Source organism: Loxodonta africana, chromosome 16 (assembly GCF_030014295.1).
Source record: "Loxodonta africana isolate mLoxAfr1 chromosome 16, mLoxAfr1.hap2, whole genome shotgun sequence".
In the NCBI taxonomy this organism is placed as follows: Eukaryota; Metazoa; Chordata; class Mammalia; order Proboscidea; family Elephantidae; genus Loxodonta; species Loxodonta africana.
Genome location: NC_087357.1, coordinates 73,382,033 through 73,401,900, shown reverse-complemented (window position 1 = coordinate 73,401,900; position 19,868 = coordinate 73,382,033). Strand labels below are relative to the sequence as shown.

At 39.2% G+C, this 19,868-nt stretch overlaps 1 protein-coding gene across 7 annotated transcripts in view; it reads right to left on the bottom strand.

Moving 5' to 3' along the window:
- SAMD8 (sterile alpha motif domain containing 8) overlaps positions 1-19,868 on the bottom strand; it is a 79,331-nt gene that overhangs the window by 50,370 nt on the left and 9,093 nt on the right. For 4 of the 7 annotated variants that reach the window (XR_010318126.1, XM_064269765.1, XM_064269762.1 and 1 more), the window contains exon 1: positions 67-785. The exons of the other annotated variants lie outside the window; for them this stretch is intronic. Coding sequence is in view for 2 of the 4 variants with exons in the window: in XM_064269762.1 (XP_064125832.1) it covers positions 67-339 (273 nt within the window). In the remaining 2 variants the exon portion in view is untranslated. Of the gene's footprint in view, positions 1-66; positions 786-19,868 lie in introns of those variants that run through there. 7 annotated transcript variants of the gene reach the window in all.

Genomic DNA, 19,868 nt, shown 5'->3' with positions numbered 1-19,868 from the left:
TTCCAGACATCAAAAAGACAATAAGGTGCCGTCAAGTCGGTTCTGACTCACAGTGACCCTACGTACCACAGAACGAAACACTGCCCGGTCCTGTGCCATCCTTACAATCCTTGTTATGCTTAAGCCCATTGTTGCAGCTACTGTGTCAGTCCATCTCGTTGAGGGTCTTCCTCTTTTTCGCTGACCCTCTACTTTGCCAAGCATGATGTCCTTCTCCAGAGACTGGTCCCTCCTGACAACATGTCCAAAGGATGTAAGATGCAGTCTCACCATCCTTGCTTCTAAGGAGCATTCTGGTAGTACTTCTTCCAAGACAGATTTGTTCTTTTGGCAGTCCATGGTACATTCAATATTCTTCGCCAACACCACAATTCAAAGGCATCAATTCTTCTTTGGCCTTCCTTATCCATTGTCCAGCTTTCATATGCATATGATGCAATTGAAAATACCACAGATTGGGTCTGGCGCACCTTAGTCTTCAAGGTGACATCTCTGCTTTTCAACACTTTAAAGAGGTCCTCTGCAGCAGATTTGCCCAATGCAATGTGTCTTTTGATTTCCTGACTGCTGCTTTCATGGGTGTTCATTGTGGATCTAAGTAAAATGAAATCCCTGACAACTTCAATTTTTTCTCCGTTTATCACGATGTGGCTTATTGGTCCAGTTGTGAGGATTTTTGTTTTTTTTTATGTTGAGGTGTAATCCATACTGAAGGCTGTGGTCTTGGATCTTCATTAGTAAGTGCTTCAAGTCCTCTTCACTTTCAGCAAGCAATGTTGTGTCATCTGCATAACACAGGTTGTTAATGAGTCTTCCTCCAATCCTGATGCCCTGCTCTTCTTCATATAGTCCAGCTTCTCAGATACTTTTTTTTGCAGTATTGTTGTAGTAAGCGAATACTACAAAAAAAATTCTATAATTGTAAATTTGACAAAATGGACCACACCCTCAAAAAAACACTGTTATAGATTTAAAAAATATCCCCCCGAGATATGTGTTGAAATTCTAACCCCTATACCTGTGGATATAACCTGTTTAGAAATAAGGTCTTCTTTTTTTTTTTTTCGTTAATTAGATCGTACCTGAGTAGGGCAGGTCCTAAATCTAATCACTTCTGAGTTATGAAAAGAACAGATTAGGCATGGAGATACAAGGTAAGTATCAATGTAACTGGGACCGTGATTTGGATCTTTAACCTCCAGAACAGTGAAAAAATAAATTTCTGTTCTTTAGAGCCACCCACTTGTGGTAGGTCTGTTTCAACAGCACTAGGAAACTAAGACAAACACAAAATACCAGAAACCCCCAATTTGAAAGATAATTTGATTAGCACTATAACTATTAAGTAAACTGAATTCATAATTTAAGAGCTCCTCCCAGTTGACAACCAATGTCACAAAACAACCTGTGTACTAACTGTTTAATGAGAAGCTAGTTTGCTCTGTAAACCTGCATCTAAAGTACAATTAAAAAAAAGCGAAGAACCGAGACTTAATGGACACATCAGACCATGGGCAAGGACGAGAAGGCAGGAGGGGACAGAAAAGCTGGTAATAGGGAACCCAAGGTTGAGAAGGGGAGAGTGTTCACATGTCGTGGGTTGGCAACCAATGTTACAAAATAGTATATGTATTAATTGATAAATGAGAAACTAGTTTGCTCTGTAAACCTTCATCTAAAGTACAATTAAAAAAAAAAAAAGGTCTGGAAATCAAAAAAATAAAAATAAAAAATCCTCTCCCACAAAAATCTTCAGGCCCAGATGGTTTCAGTGGAGAAGGCTACCGAATTCTTAAAAAAAGAATTAACACCTTCCACATGCAGAAAAGTGAAACATGTCTCATATCATACATAAAAAGAAATTCAAAATGGATTGAGCACTTAAATGTACAAACCAAAATCATGAAATTCTTAGAAGAAAATGCAGAGGCAACACTGTTGGGCCTAGCCTTTGACAATGGATTATCTATTATAACAAAAGCACAAAGAGCAAAAGACAAAATAAATAAATGGGGTCACATAAAACCTGGAGCCCTGGTAGCACAGTAGGTAAAGCACGTGGCTGCTAACCATAAGGCTGGCAGTTCAAACCCACTAGCCGCTCTGCTGGAGAAAGTCTACTCCTGTAAAGATTAATAGCCTTGGAAACCTTAGAGGATCACGAAGAGTCAAAATCAACTTGATGGCAGTGGTAGGTCATAAAAATTATTTTTTAATTATTATGATATTGTTTATCAAAAGACTTTACCAAAAAAGTGAAAAGACAAGCTACTGACTGGGAGAACATCTTTTGGAAACCATATATCTGATAAGGAACAAATAACCAAAAAAAAAAAAAAAATATATATATATATATATATAACTTCAACAACTCAACAACATGGATGGTGCCAAGTGACCATAAGTGAACAACAAAAAAAGACAAATAATTCAATCATAAAATGGGCAAAAGACTTGATAGACGTTTCACCAAAGAGAACATTTAAACGGACTCCAAATATATGAAAAAATGCTCAACATCATTAGCCATCAGAAGGATGTAAATCAAAACCACAATGAGATACCATTCCACTCCCACTAGGATGGCTAGGAGTCCTGGTGGTGCAGTGTTAAAACCTCAGCTGCTAACCGAAAGGTCAACAACTCAAATCCACTAGCCTCTCCTGGAAACTCTGTTGGGCAGTTCTCCTGTGTCCTATAGGGTCATTATGAGTCAAAACTGACTCAACGGCAATGAGTTTGGTTTTTTTTGAGGATGGCTAAGATAAACAAAAAAATAACAAACGCTGGCGAGGATGTGGAAAAATTGGAACCTTATCCATTGCTAGTATGAACGCAAAATGGTACAGTCATTGTGGAAAACACTGTGGCAGTTCCTCAAAAAACTAAAAATAGAAGTACTATTTTATATGACCCAGCAATGCCACTCCTAGGTATATACCCAGAAGACTTGAAAGCAGAGACTCAGAGACTTGTATGCCAATGTCCACTGCAGCACTGTTCACAATAGCCAAGAGGTGAAAGCAACATAACTGCCCACCAACAGATGAATGGATAAACAAAGTGGTACATACATACAGTGGAATACTACTCAGCCAGTAGAAGAAATAAAGTCTTGATACGTGCTATAATATGGATGGAGCTTGAAGATATTATGCTCGATGAAATAAGTCAAACACAAAAGGACAACTGTTGTATGACCTCACGTATACAAAAAGACAAGAAAAAACAGTATAGAGACCAAAGTTTATGAGCGGGTTACCAGGGGAGAAGGGGAGTTACTGCTTATGGAATACTGAGTTTCTGTTTATGGTGATGGTTAAGGGTAGGGTTACACAGCCAATTATTCTAAGTGCTGTCAATAAGTTATACACCTGTAAAAAGCTGAACTGGCCAAGTTGTATGATAAATATATTTACAATGACCAAAAAAAAAAAAAAGTAGCTGCTGAGGCTGCTTATGTACAACCAAGCACCTCATGGGATTTGGTTCCTTGGTTTTGAGGTTCAGGATCATGGTTTCATGGGACATTCCAATTAATTTGCCTAATAACGTGTTTAGTATTCTTGTTCTACCTCCTAGTTCGCTGCATAGTGCCTTGGGTCGTAAAAGCTTACAAGTGGCCATCGAAGACAAAGCAACTGGTCTCCATTCACCTGGAGCAACAAAGAAGGAGAGTCAGGAATAGGAGGAGGAAACGGAATGTGTGGCAAACCGCCTCCATGAATAACTGCCTCCTTTGCCATAAGAGCAGAAAAACTGGATGGTGCCTCAAAGATTCTATAGAAGAATCCTGATCAAAAGGGGAAAATGCAAAAGACAATTTTCAATTCTTATGGACTCCTGACTTTCTGGAGCCACGGATGCTGGATAAGCCCCCCAAAACTACTGCCCTGTGATAATCTTTAAACCTTAAACCTAAAGTATCCCCCAAAGTCTTCTTAAAACCAAACAATAGTTTAGCTTAATTAGTTAAAAAAATGTTTGCCTTGAGCATTATGCTCTTTTAAGAACTACCTATGTGGCATCAAATTGACAACAGCAACTCGAAAGATTTGATAGGAAGTTTAGGGGGCAGTGAGTTTATGTTAATGGAGGAGGAACAATTCAGAAAAGGTGGATGAGAACGGTTACAAAGAATGTAATCAAAGTCACTGAATTATACATGTAGAAATTGTTGAATAGGTTTATGTTTTGCTGTGTATATTCTCAACAACAATAAAATAAATAAAATTTTAAAAAAGGAGAATTAACACTAGGTCTACACAATCTCTTCTAGAAAATAAAAGAGGAACAAACCTCCCAATTCATTTTATGAAGCTAGTATTACCCTGAAACAAAACCAGACAAAGACAGTACAAAAAAAGAATACTACAAACATCCCTTATGAATACAGATGCAAAAAGACCCGCAACAAAATATTAGCCATTAGAATTCAGTAATATATAAAAATAACTATATACCATGCATCCAATAAAAAAAAAAAAGCCCAAACCCACTGCCGTTGAGTCGATTCTGACTCATAACGACCCTATAGGACAGAGTAGGACTGCCCCGTAGAGTTTCCAAGGAGCGCCTGGTGGATTCGAACTGCTGACCTTTTGCTTAGCAGCTGTAGCACTTCACCACTACGCAACCAGGGTTTCCACGCTATGCGTAAAGTGAGGTTTATTTCAGGGATGTGAGGCTGGGTCAATATTAGACAATCATGAATGTAACCCACTACATTAACAAGCTAAAGAAGAAAAACCATACGATCATATAAATTGAAACAGAACAAGGTTTTGACGAATTTCAACACCTATTCATCATAAAAGCTGTCAGAAAGCTAGGAATACAGAGGAAATTCTCAATTTGATACAGAACATCTACAAAAAACATACTGCTAACGTATTTAGTGGTGAAAGAATGTTTTCCCTCTAAGACCAGGAACAAGGCAAGGACGTTGTTATGGACTGAATTGTGTCCCCCCAAAATGGGTGTCAACTTCGGTAGGCCATGATTCCCAGTATTGTGTGGTTGCCCCCCATTTTGTGATCTGGTATCATTCCCCTATGTGTTGTAAATCCTAATCTCTGCCTGTGGTTAATGAGGCAAGATCAGATTATGTTAAAGAGGGTTAGGGTGGGATGCAACACCCTTATTTGGGTCACAGCTCTGATCCAATGTTAGGGGAGTTTCTGTGGGGTGGGGCCTGCATCACCTTTTATCTTACAAAAGATAACAGGAGAGAGAAGCAGCAGGGAAATGGGGACCTCCTACCACCAAGAAGCTCCAGGAGCAGAGGGAGTCCTTTGGACCCAGGGCCCCTGAGCTGAGAAGCTCCAAAACCACGGGAAGATTGACAACATGGACCTTCCCCCAGAACTGATAGAGGGCGGATACCTTAAATTCAGACTTCTAGCCTCCTAGACTGTGAGAGAATAAATTTGTTTGTTAAAGCCATCCACTTGTGGTATTTCTGTTATAGCAGACTAGGTAACTAAGAAGGCGTCCACTCTCAACAATGACATTCAACATAGTACTTGAAAGTTCTCATCAGCTCAATAAGGCAAGTAAAGAAATAAAAGGCAAACATAGTGGAAATGAAAAAATAAAAATATTCCCTATCTAGTCTATGTGGAAAATCCCAACAAATCTATAAAAAAATAAACAATTCCTAGAACTGTAAGGGAGTTCAGCAAGATTGCAGGACACAAAATTAACATACAAAAATCAATTGTCTATCTACTGGCAGTAAACATGGACAATGAAATTAAAAATATATTATTCACAATTGTTAAAAAAAAAAAAAACTTAGGTCTATATCTTACAAAACACGTACAGAATCTGTATGTTAAAAATTACAAAACCCTGAAGAAAGAAATCAAAGGAGGCCTAAATAAATGAAGGAGATATTCCATATTTATGGACTGGCAGACTCAAAAGGAGTACACTAAGTGTCCCTCCATGAACAACTGCTTCCTTTACCACGAGAGCAGAACAGGAAGGTATCCAGCTACCACAACTGATTTTGATCAAAGATTCCATAGACAAATTCTGATCAAAAATGCAGAAGAGAATTTCCAATTCTCATGGACTCCAGGCTTCCTCGAGCCACAGAGATTGGATAAACCTCTGAAATTAGTGCCCTAAGATAATCTTTAAAACCTTAAACCAAAAATATCTCCTGAAGTCTTCTTAAAACCAAACAATAGTTTAGTTTAGCTACTAAAAAGTGTCTGCCTTGAGTATTATGCTCTTTTAAGAACTATCTACATGGCATCAAACTGACAACAGTAACTGGGAAGATTAGACAGGAACCTTAGGGGACAGTGAATTTAAGTTTAATGGGGGAGGAACAACTTAGAAAAGGAGAGTGAGAATGGTTACACAATTCAAAGAATGTAATCAATGTTACTAAATGGTAAGTGCATAAACTGTTGAATTGGTATATGTTTTGCTGTGTATACTCCTAACAACAACAAAGAGGTACAGATGTCAACTCTCCCCAAACTGATATATAGGCTTAACATTATTCCTATCAAAATACTAGCAAGATTTTTTTTCAGATATAGACAAGATTATTCTAAAATTTACATAAAAAGGCTAAGGAACAAAAGTAGCTAAAATGATATCGAACAAGAATAAAGTGGATGAAGTCACTCTACCCAATTTTAAGAACTTAAAATACAGCTGCAGAAATTAAGACTATGTAGTACTGGTAGACACGTGGACACAGAGATCCACGGAACAGGATAGAGAACCCAGAAATAGTCCCATATAAGTATGGCCAACAGATTTTTAACAAAGGTGCAAAAATAATTCAATGGAAGTTAGTTGAAAAGTAGTGCTAGAACAACTGGATATCCACAGACAAAAAAATAAACCTTGACCAAATCTCACACCTTATATGAAAATCAATTCAAAATAGATCACAGATTTAAAATGTAAAATGTACAACTACAAAACTTGTAAACAATAACATAGGAGGAAATCTTCAGGACCTAGGGCTTGGTAAAGAATTCTTAGACATGATACCCAAAAGCACAAGCCATTAAACAAAACAAACAAAAATTCATAAACTGGACATCACCAAAATTTTAAATCTCTGCAGAAGACCCTGTGAAGAGAACATAGCGTACACACTAGGAGAAAATATTTGCAAAACACATACTTGAGAAAGGACTGATACCTAGAATATATTAAGAACGCTCAAAGCTCAACAGTAAAAAAACAAAAACCTAATTAGAAAATGAGCAAAGACATGAAGAAGCATGTCATCAAAGAGGATATGCAAATAGCAAATAAGCACATGAAAAGATGTCCAACACTGTTGTTGCAGTTGCCAACTAGTAGGCCCCACCTCATGGTAACCTTATATATAACATAACGAAACACTGCCCAGTCCTGTGCCATCTTTATGACCATAGGTATGTTTGAGTCCACTGTTAAGGCTATTGTGTGCTACCTTCCAACCTAGGGTGCTCATCTTCCAACACTATATTGGACAATATTTGGTTTTCATTGGCTAATTTTTGGAAGTAGGCCACCAGGCCTTTCTTTCTAGTCTGTCTTATTCTGGAAGCTCCACTGAAACCTGTGACCATGGGTGAGCTGCTAGTATTTGAAATACCAGTGGCATAGCTTCCAGAATCATAGCAATATGCAAGTCACCACAGTACAGTGAACTGACAGGGAAATGCAGGTTAAGACTATACAGGGTACCACTACATACCTAGTGTGGTGGTGTTAGCTGCTGTCGAGCTGGATTCTGACTCATGACAATTCCATGAGCAATGGAACTGGACCACTGTGCCACTGTGATCTACAGGATTCTCACTGGCTAATTTTTCAGAAGTAGATCACCAGGCCTTTCTTCCCAGTCTTAGTTGGACACTTTGCTGAAACCTGTTTGGCATCATAGCAATACTCAAGTTCCACTGACAGTGGGTGGTGGCTGAGCTTGAGGTGCATTGCCCAGGAATCAAACTTGGGTTTTCCAGGTTTGTAAGACAGTAAGAATTCAACTGCTGAATCACCACTGGCCCCATACAGCTATTAGAATAGCTTAAAACAAAAAAGGTGACAATAAAAAAGGCTGGAGAGGATACAAAGAAATTGGATCTCTCATACATAGCTGTAAAACTGTACTGCTATTGGTTTGAAAATAATTTTCTTTGTAGGCTGTCTGTGTTCTCTTCACAGGGTCTTCTGCAGTATTTTAAATTCTGATGAAGTACAATTCATCAATTAAAAAAAAAAAAATGGATTGTACTTTTGGGTGTCTAAGAATTCTTCACTACGCCCTAAGCCTTGAAGGTTTCCTCTTATGATATCGTTGGCAAGTTCTGCAGTTTTACATTTATTGATTTTTGTATAAGGTGTAAGACTGGGTCAAGGTTTATTTTTTTGCCTATGGATATCCAGTAGTTCTAGCACTATTTTTCAACTATCCTCCACTGAATTGCTTGTCAGTTTCTTAAAAAACTATACATATACTTATCATATGATCCAGCAATTGTACTCCTGGGCATTTATCTCAGAGAAATGAAAACTATGCTCACACGAAAACCTATATACAGATGGTCATAGCAGCATCACTTGCAACAGCTAAAATCTATAAACAATCAAAATATCCCACAATACGTGAATAAGCTATGGTATATACATACCAGAAACCCTGGTGGCATAGCGGTTAAGCACTACAGCTGCTTAACCAAAGGGTTGGCAGTTCGAATCCGCCAGGCGCTCCTTGGAAACTCTATGAGGCAGTTCTACTCTGTCCTATAGGGTCGCTGTGAGTCAGAATCGACTCGACGGCCCTGGGTTTTTTTTTGTTTATATACATATCATGGAATACACTCAGCAGTTAAAAGGAACAAATTATTGTATTGCTTTGTATTGATTATTACTGTATTTGAATTGTGCTGATACACACAATAACTTGGATGAGTCTCCAGGGCATAATGCTGAGTGAAAAAAGCCAATCTCACAGGTCACAGGCTGTCTGATTCCATTCACATAAATTCTCAAAATGACAAAATCATACAGATGAGTGGTTGCCAGGATTAGAGATGATGTGTGTGTGTTGGGGAATGGCGGTGGTAAACTACAAAAGGGTGGCATGGGGGAGATCTTTGTAGTGATGAAATAGTTCTGTATCTTGATTGCGGCAATGGTTACACAAGTCTACACATGATAAAATGACACAGAGCTATATACACATACATCGAACCAGTGACAATTTCCTGGCTTTGATACTGTACTATGATTACATAAAATATAACCATTTTGGGAAACTGAGTGAAGGGTACATGGGAGCTTTCTGAATTATCTTTGCAACTTCCTGCGAACCTATAGCTACTTCAAAATTAGAAGTTTTAAAAATTAAAAAGAGTAGAATGTCTTAAAAAGTATATGTATATATATATTTTAAATATATGAGAGATCAAACTATTAACAGTTCTTCCTTAGATAGACTCTTTCACTCTGTATTAAATATCTCTAAAATTATTATACAATGAGCACTTAATACTTGTTCATCAGAGGGCAAAGTCCCCCCCCCCAAGAAAATGAAAACAATATTATTTCTCACTTTTTAATTATTTATTGTGCTTTAGGTGAAAGTTTACAGCTCAAGTTAATTTCTCATACAGAAGCTTACACACACATCGTTATATGACCCTAGTTGCAATCCCTTTACTGTGACAGCACACTCCCCCTTTCCACCCTGGGTTTCCCCTGTCCATTCAGCCAGCTCCTATCCCTTTCTGCCTTCACATCCCGCCTCTAGACAGGAGCTGCCCATTTAGTCTCCTGTATCTACTTGAACTAAGAAGCACACTCTTCACGAGTCTTATTTTATGTTTTAAAGCCCACTCTAATCTTTTTCTGAAGAGCTGGCTTCAGGAATGGTTTCAGTTCTAGGTTAACAGAGGGTCTTGGGGCCATGTCTTCTGGGATTCCTTTAGTCTCAGTGAGACCTGTAAGTCTGGTCTTTTTACTAGAATTTGAGCTCTGCACACCACTTTTCTCCTGCTCCATCAGGGACTCTCTGTTGTGTTCCCTGTCAGGGTGGTCATTGGTGGTAGCTGGGCACCATCTAGTTCTGGTTTCCAGCTGGTGGAGTCTCTAGTTTATGTGGCCCTTTTGTCTCTTGGGCTAATATTTTCCTTGTGTCTGGTATTCTTTATTCTCCTTTGCTCCAGGTAAGTTGGGACCAACTGATGTATCTTAAATGGCTACTTGCAAGCTTTTAAGACCCCAGACACCACTCACCAAAGTGGGATGCAGAACATTTTCTTAATAAACTTTGTTATGCAGATTGACCTAGATGTCCCCCAAAACCATGGTCCCCTGAATCCCGCCCCTGCTACTCTGTCCCTCGAAGTGTTTGATTGTATTCAGGAAAGCTCTTAGCTTTTGGTTTAGTCCAGTTGTGCTGACTTCCCCTGTACTGTGTATTCCTTCACCTAAGATGATTATATCTGCTATCTAGTTAGTGAATTCTCCTCTGCCTCCTTCTTTCCCTCCCCACCCTCGAAACCATCAAAGAATGTTTTCTTCTGTGTTTAAACCTTTCCTTGAGTTCTTAAAATAGTGGTTTCATGCAATATTTGTCTTTTTCTGACTAATTTCACTCAGCAAAATGCCTCCCAGATCCACCCATGTTGTGAGATGTTTTGGAGATTCACATTGTTCTTTATTGTTGCGTAGTATTCCACTATGTGTATGTACCACAATTTATCTATTCATCTACTGATGGGAACCTAGGTTCTTTCCATGTTTTTGCTATTGTGAACAGTCCAATGAACGTGGGTGTGCATATATCTATTCATGTGACGGGTCTTATTTCCCTAGCATATATTCCAAGGAGTGGGACTGTTGGATCGTATGGTAGTTCTATTTCTAGCTTTTTAACGAAGTGCCAAATTGATTTCCAAAGTGGTTGTACCATTTTACATTCCCACCAGCAGCGTATAAGTGTTCCAGTCTCTCCACAACCTCTCCAACATTTATTATTTTGTGTTTTTTGGATTGATGCTGGTGAGATGGTATCTCATTGTAGTTTTCACTTGCATTTCTCTAATGGCTAATGGGAAACCCCGGTGGTATAGTGGTTAAGTACTACAACTGCTAACCAAGAGGTCAGCAGTTCAAATCTACCAGGCCCTCCTTGGAAACTTTATGGGGCAGCTCTACTCTGTACTACGGGGTCACTATAAGTCAGAATTGACTCGACGGCAACAGGTTTGGTTTTTTTGGGTTAATGGCTAATGATTATGGGCATTTCCTCCTGTATCTGTTAGCTGCCTGAATGTCTTCTTTGGTGGAGAGCCTGTTCATATGCTTTGTCCATTTTTTAATTGCATTACTTGTCTTTTTGTTGTTGAGGTTTTACAGTATCTTGCAGATTTTAGAGATTAGGTGCTGATCGGATTTGTCGTAGCCAAAAAATTTTCCCCAGTCTGTAGGATGTCTTTTCACCCTCCTGCTGAAGTCTTTTGATGAGCATAAGTGTTTGATTTTTAGGAGCTCCCAGTTATCTAGTTTCTCTTCTGGCGTCTGTGCATTGTTAGTTATGTTTTATATTCTGTTTCTACAATGTATTAGGTCTCCTAGCGTTCTCCCTCTTTTTCTTTCCATGATCTTTACCATCTCAGATTTTATATTTAGGTCTTTGATCCATTTTTTTAAAAATAATTTTTATAGTGCTTTAAGTGAAAGTTTACAAATCAAGTCAGTCTCTCACATAAAAACCCATATATGCCTTGCTAAACACTCCCAATTACTCTCCCCCTCATGAGACAGCCTGCTCTCTCCCTCCACTCTTTTTGTGTCCATTTCGCCAGCTTCTAAGCCCCTCCACCCTCTCATCTTCCCTCCAGGCAGGAGATGCCAACATAGTCTCAAGTGTCCACCTGACCCAAGAAGCTCACTCCTCACCAGCATCCCACTCCAACCCACTGTCCAGTCCAATCCATGGCTGATGAGTTGCCTTCTGGAATGGTTCCTGTCCTGGGCCAACAGAAGGTCTGGAGGCCATGACCACTGGGGTCCTTCCAGTCTCAGTCAGACCATTAAGTCTGGTCTTATGAGAATCTGGGGTCTGCAACCCACTGTTCTCCTGCTCCCTCAGGGGTTCTCTGTTGTGTTCCCTGTCAGGGCAGTCATCGGTTGTAGCCGGACACCATCTAGTTCTTCTGGTCTCAGGATGATGTAGTCTTCTGGTTCATGTGGCCCTTCATGTCACTTGGGCTCATAATCGCCTTGTGTCCTTGGTGTTCTTCATTCTCCTTTGATCCAGGTGGGTTGAGACCAATTGATGCATCTTAGACGGCTGCTTGCTAGCGTTTAAGGCCCCAGACGCCACTCTTCAAAGTGGGATGCAGAATGTTTTGTTAATAGATTTTAATATGCCAATTCACTTAGATGTCCACCGAAACTATGGTCCCCAGACCCCTGCCCCTGCTACGCTGGCCTTCGAAGCATTCAGTTTATTCAGAAAACTTCTTTGCTTTTGGTTTAGTCCAATTGTGCTGACCTCCCCTGTATTCTGTGCTGTCTTTCCCTTCACCTAAAGTAGTTCTTAGCTACTGTCTAATTAGTGAATGCCCTTCTCCCACTCTCCCTCCCCTCCCCCTCTCATAACCACAAAAGAATGTTTTCATCTCCGTTTAAACTATTTCTCAAGTTCTTATAATAGTGGTCTTATATATTTGTCCTTTTGCAACTAATTTCACTCAGCATAATGCCTTCCAGATTCCTCAACCTTATGAAATGTTTCACAGATTCCTCACTGTTCTTTATCAATGCGTAGTATTCCACTGTGTGAATATACCATAATTTATTTATCCATTCATCCGTTGACGGGCACCTTGGTTGCTTCCATCTTTTTGCTATTGTAAACAGTGCTTCAGTAAACATGGGTGTGCATATCTGTTCGTGTAAAGGCTCTTATTTCTCTGGGATATATTCCAAGGAGTGGGATTGCTAGATCGTATGGTAGTTCTATTTCTAGCTTTTTAAGGACGCGCCAAATCGATTTCCAAAGTGGTTCTACCATTTTACATTCTCACCAGCAATGTATAAGTGTTCCAATCTCTCCATAGCCTCTCCAACATTTATTATTTTGTGTTTTTTGGATTAATGCCAGCCTTGTTGGCGTGAGCTCAAATCTCATTGTAGTTTTGATCTGCATTTCTCTAATGGCTAATGATTGCGAACATCTCCTCATATATCTGTGTTAGCTACCTGAATGTCTTCTTTAGTGAAGTGTCTGTTCATATCTTTTGCCCATTTTTTAATTGGGTTATTTGACCTTTTGGAGTTGAGTTTTTGCAGTACCATGTAGATTTCAGAGATTAGGCGCTGATCAGAAATGTCATAGCTAAAAACTTTTTCCCAGTCTGTAGGTAGACTTTTTACTCTTTTGGTGAAGTCTTTGGATGAGCATAAGTGTTTGATTTTTAGGAGCTCCCAGTTATCTAGTTTTACTTCTATATTCTTTATAATGTTTTGTATACTGTTTATACTATGTATTAGGGCTCCTAACGTTGTCCCTATTTTTTCTTCTATGATCTTTATCGTTTTAGATTTTATATTTAGGTCTTTGACCCATTTTGAGTTCGTTTTTGTGCACTGAGTGAGGTATGGGTCTTGTTTCATTTTTTTGCAGATGGATATCCAGTTATGCCAGCACCATTTATTAAAAAGACTGTCTTTTCCCCATTTAAATGTTTTGGGGCCTTTGTCAAATATCAACTGCTCATATGTGGATGGATTTATGTTGGATTCTCAGTTCTGTTCCATTGGTCTATGTGTCTGTTGTTGTACCAGTACCAGACTGTTTTGACTACTGTGGCGGAATAATAGGTTCTAAAATCAGGTAAAGTAAGGCCTCCCACTTTGTTCTTCTTTTTCAGTAAAGCCTTATTTATCCGGGGCCTCTTTCCCTTCCATGTGAAGTTGGTGATTTGTTTCTCCATCTCATTAAAGAATGTCCTTGAGATTTGGGTCGGAATTGCATTAAATGTATAGATCCGTTTTGGTAGAATAGATATTTTTTATAATGTTAAGTCTTCCTATCCACAAGCAAGGTATGTTCTTCCACTTAAATAAGTCTCTTTTGGTTTCTTGTAGAAGCATACTGTAGTTTTCTTTGTATAAGTCTTTTACATCTCTGGTAAGATTTATTCCTAAGTATTTTATCTTCTTGGGGGCTACTGTAAATGGCATTGATTTCGTGATCTCCTCCTCGATGTTCTTTTTGTTGGTGTAGAGGAATCCAACTGATTTTTGTATGTTTATCTTGTATCCCGATACTCTGCTGAACTCTTCTATTAGTTTCAGTAGTTTTCTGAAGGATTCCTTAGGGTTTTCTCTGTATAAGATCATGTCATCTGCAAATAGAGATACTTTTACTTCTTCATTGCCAATCTGGATGCCCTTTCTTTCTTTATCTAGCCTAATTGCTCTGGCTAGGACTTCCAGCACAATGTTGAATAAGAGTGGTGATAAAGGGCACCCTTGTCTGGTTCCCAATCTCAATGGGAATGCTTTCAGGCTCTCTCCATTTAAGGTGATGCTGGCTGTTGGCTTTGTATAAGTGCCCTTTATTATGTTGAGGAATTTTCCTTCTATTCCTATTTTGCTGAGAGTTTTTATCATGAATGAGTGCTGAACTTTGTCAAATGCCTTTTCTGCATCAATTGATAAAATCATGTGATTCTTGTCTTTTATTTATGTGGCTGATTACATTAATTGTTTTTCTAATGTTGAACCATTCCTGCATACCTGGTATGAATCCCACTTGGTCATGATGAATTATTTTTTTGATACGTTCTTGAATTCTATCGGCTAGAATTTTGTTGAGAATTTTTACATCTACATTCACAAGGGATATAGGTCTATAATTTTCTTTTCTTGTGGTGTCTTTACCTGGTTTTGGTATCAGGGATATGGTGGCTTCATAGAATGAGTTTGGTAGTATTCCATCCTTTTCTATGCTCTGAAATACCTTTAGTAGTAGAGGTGTTAACTCTTCTCTGAAAGTTTGGTAGAACTCTGCAGGGAAGCCACCCAGACCAGGGCTTTTTTTTGTTGGGAGTTTTTTGATAACCTTTTCAATCTCTTCTTTTGTTATGGGTCTATTTAGTTGTTCTTACCTCTGTTTGTGTTAGTTTAGGTAGGTAGTGTGTTTCTAGGAATTCATCCATTTCTTCTAGGTTTTCAAATTTGTTTGAGTATAGTTTTCCATAGTAATCTGATATGATTCTTTTAATTTCAGTTAGGTCTGTTCTAATATTGCCCATCTCATTTCTTATTCGGGTTATTTGCTTCCTCTCCTGTTTTTTCTTTTGTCAGTTTGGCCAGTGGTTTATCAATTTTGATTTTTTTAAAAAACCAGCTTTTGGTCTTGTTAATTCTTTCAATTGTTTTTCTGTTTTCTATCTCATTTAGTTCAGCTCTAATTTTTATTATTTGTTTTCTTCTGGTGCCTGTGGGTTTCTTTTGTTGCTCTCTATTTGTTCAAGTTGTAGGGATAGTTCTTTGATTTTGGCCCTTTCCTCTCTTTGGATTTGTGCATTTATTTATATAAATTGGCCTCTGAGCACTGCTTTTGCTGTGTCCCAAAGGTTCTGATAGGAAGTGTTTTCATTCGTATTGGATTCTCTGAATTTCTTTATTCCATCCTTAATGTCTTCTCTAATCCAGTCTTTTTTGAGCAGGGTATTGTTCAGTTTCCAAGTGTCTGATTTCTTTTCCCTGCTTTTCCTGTTATTGATTTCCAGTTTTATGGCCTTATGGTCAGAGAAGATGCTTTGTAATATTTCAGTATTTTGGATTCTGCTAAGGCTTGCTTTATGACCTAATGTGTGGTCTAGAAAGTGTTCCATGTGCACTAGAAAGGAAAGTATACTTGGTTGCTGGTGGGTGGAATGTTCTGTATATGTCTACGAGGTCAAGTTGGTTGACTGTGGTATTTAGATCTTCCGTGTCTTTATTCAGCTTCTTTCTGGATGTCCTGTCCTTCACCGAAAGTGTTGTGTTGAAGTCTTCTACTATTATTGTGGAGCTGTCTATCTCACTTTTCAATGCTGATAGAGTTTGTTTTATGTATCTTGCAGCCCTGTCATTGGGTGCATAAATATTTAATATGGTTGTATCTTCTTGGTGTATTGTACCTTTAATCATTATGTAGTGTCCTTCCTTATCCTTTATGATGGATTTAACTTTAAAGTCTATTTTGTTAGAAATTAATATTGCCACTCCTGCTCTTTTTTGATTGTTGTTTGCTTGATATATTTTTTTCCATCCTTTGAGTTTTAGTTTGTGTCTCTAAGTCTAAGGTGTCTCTTGTAGGCAGCATATAGACAGATCTTGTTTTTTTAATCCATTCTGCCACCCTCTGTCTCTTTATTGGTGCATTTAGTCTATTTATAGTCAGGGTAATTATGGGTAGGGATGAAATTAGTGTTATCATTTTGATGTCTTTTTGTGTGTGTTGTTTACAGTTTCTTTGTCCCACTTGATTTTATGTGCTGAGTAGATTTTCTTTATATATTGTCCTTTCCTCATATTTGTTGTTATTGATTTTGTTTCTGCTGAGTCTATTTTTCCGTTGTATTTTATTTTGATGAGTAGGATAGTTTGTCTCCTTTGTGGTTACCTTATTATTACTCTATTTTTCTAAATTGAAAACTATCTTTTACTTCTTTGTATCACCATATCTTCCTCTCCATATGGAAGGTGTATGATTACATTTCTTAGTCCCTCTTTATTATTTTAATGTTGTCTTCTTTTATACAATAACATCGCTGTTACCCTGTTTTGGGCTTTTTTTTTTATAATCTTGCTTTGGTTTTTTGGATTTCCCTGTCTGGGTTGACTTCTGGTTGCTCTGCCCAGTATTCTAGTCTTGGGTTGATACCTGAAATTATTGATTTTCTAACCAAAGAACTCCTTTTAGCATTTCTTGTAGTTTTAGTTTGGTTTTTACGAATTCCCTAAAGTTGTGTTTATCTGGAAATGTCTTAATTTCACCTTCATATTTAAGAGACAGTTTTGCTGGATATATGATTATTGGCGGGCAATTTTTTTCTTTCAATTTTTAAAATATGTCATCCCATTGCCTTCTTGCTTGCATGGTTTCTGTTGAGTAGTCCGAGCTTATTCTTTTTTTTTTTAATAATTTTTATTGAGCTTTAAGTTAACGTTTACAAATCAAGTCAGTCTGTCACATATAAGCTTATATACACCTTATTCCATACTCCCACTTACTCTCCCCCTAATGAGTCAGCCCGCTCCCTCCTTCCAGTCTCTCCTTTTGTGACAATTCTGCCAGTTTCTAATCTTCTCTACCCTCCCATCTCCCCTCCAGACAGGAGATACTAACACAGTCTCAAGTGTCCACCTGATACAAGTAGCTCACTCTTCTTCGTCAGCATCTCTCTCCAACCCATTGTCCAGTCCCTTCCATGTCTGATGAGTTGTCTTCGGGAATGGTTCCTGTCCTGGGCCAACAGAAGGTTTGGGGACCATGACCGCAGGGATTCCTCTAGTCTTAGTCAGACCATTAAGTCTGGTCTTTTCATGAGAATTTGGGGTCTGCATCCCACTGATCTCCTGCTCCCTCAGCGGTTCTCTGTTGTGCTCCCTATCAGGGCAGTCATCGATTGTGGCCGGGCACCATCTAGTTCTTCTGGTCTCAGGATGATGTAAGTCTCTGGTTCACGTGGCCCTTTCTGTCTCTTGGACTCATAGTTATAGTGTGACCTTGGTGTTCTTCATTCTCCTCTGATCCAGGTGGGCTGAGACCAACTGATGCATCTTAGACGGCCGCTTGTTACGAGCTTATTCTTATTGACTCTCCTTTGTAGGTAACTTTTCGTTTATCCCTCGCTGCTCTTGTAATTCTTTTTATCTTTGGTTTTGGCAAGTTTGATTATAATATGTCTTGGTGACTTTAACATCTACCTTATGTGGAGTTTGATGAGCATCTTGGATAGATATCTTCTCATCTTTCATGATATCAGGGAAGTTTTCTGCTAACAAATCTTGAACAATTTTCTCTGTATTTTCTGTTATCTCTCTCTGTTCTGGTACTCCAATCACTTGTAGGTTATTTCTCTTGATAAAGTCCCACATGATTCTTAAGGTTTCTTTTTTTTTAATTCTGTTGTCTGATTTTTCTTCAAATATATTAGTGCCAAGTGATTTATCTCTGAGTTCGGAAATTCTAGCTTCTACTTGCTCAATTCTGCTCCTCTGGCTTTCTATTGAGTTGTCTAATTCTGTAATTTTCTTCTGAATTTCTGATTGCTGTCTTTCTATGGGTTTTTCCAGCTAATTAAACTTTTCATTATGTCCCTGAATAATCTTTCTAATTTCTTCAGTTCCTTTATCTGTGTGTTCCTTGGCTTGTTCTGCATATTGCCTCATTTCCTTCCTGATGTCTTGAAGGGTTCTGTATATTAAACTTTTGTATTCTGCAGCTGGTAATTCCAGGCATGCACTTTCATCTAGAAGATTCCTGGGTTCTTTGTTTTGAGAGCCTGTTGAGGTGATCATGGTCTGTTTCTTTATGTGACTTGATACTGACTGTTGTCTCCGAGCCATCTATAAGTTATTGTATTAGTTTATTCTTGCTTACTGTGTCGTAGCTGCTTGCTTTGTTTTGTTTTGGTATACCCTATGGGTTGCTTGAGTGAGCTAGCTCGATTATTTTCACCTTTGGAGCTCTGGTGTCATGTCCCCAGCTGGCTAGAGCTGTTATCAGGTATATCAGTCTAGGAGTCCATTCAGTTTTCTTGTATGAATTCAGCTCAGGTTTCCAGGTAGCTGATCATCAAGTGAGTGGTACAGGCTGTGTCCTACCATCTTAGAGGGGCAGGGGTGATTGGTGTATATACTGGTATCTGACTGCAGCAGGGGATCACGCTCTGAACGAGGCAGGAGGCTGAGAGCCAACCCCCGAGAGTCTCTGAGGAAAACGCGTCTCTGTTCCCTAGAGCGTGGTGGTGTGTGGGTTCTGCAGACGGACCATGGGCACCTGAAGTTTTTGGTTGTAAGGACTGGGAGGTACCAGTTATCTTTGGACCCCTGTCGTGGGTGGCTGGGTGACCTGAGTGGAGCTACCATTCCTTAGGTCCCTGATATGGGTAGGTGAGGACCTTGTTTAATAGGCAAAGCAATGGCAAAAATCAAACACCCACCTGTCCACTGCACAGCTAAAACGGTTGGAGTTTGCCAACAAGGGCCTATTCTCCTGAAATAGGCCCACACAGGTCCATGCAGAAGGGAAAGGTGCTCAAGGTCCACAGACGGTTTATGCCTGGACAGGAACCGCTTCTGTCCTGAGCTCCCCCGGTTAATGGAGCTAACAAATTATCTTTTCCCCCCAGTTGCAAATTTTTTCCTTCCCCAAGGCCCGGAGAATGACTCTAGGCGCTCGCCAGGGTCTATCTCAGGCCCAGGGATTCAGCCACTGAAGCCAGCTTGGGGGTGGGGGTGGGGGGGAGCAGTAAAATATACACACATAGTTAGCTTTTGCCAAGAGCGCTGTTCTCCTCAGGTTCTGGAGGTGTGAGTAGGCTGTGTGGCTGGTTGCTTCTCCCTGAGGAAACTGCGGCTGAACAACAGTACCAGACCACCACTGCCACCACCACTCTGGGAATGGTGTCCAAGGGCTCCCCGCGATTCAGGTCTGGTAAGTCCTCTCCACTTCTGAACGGTCTCTTCCTCCCCCTGCCCCTCAGTTCATTATCTAAGCTTGCCTTTGATGCTCAGGGCTCCCAGCTTGTCACAAATATACTCATTTCAATTGTTTTTTCAGGTCTTTGTTGTAAAGAGGGCTCGCCGGAAGCATCTGCCTATTCTGCCAT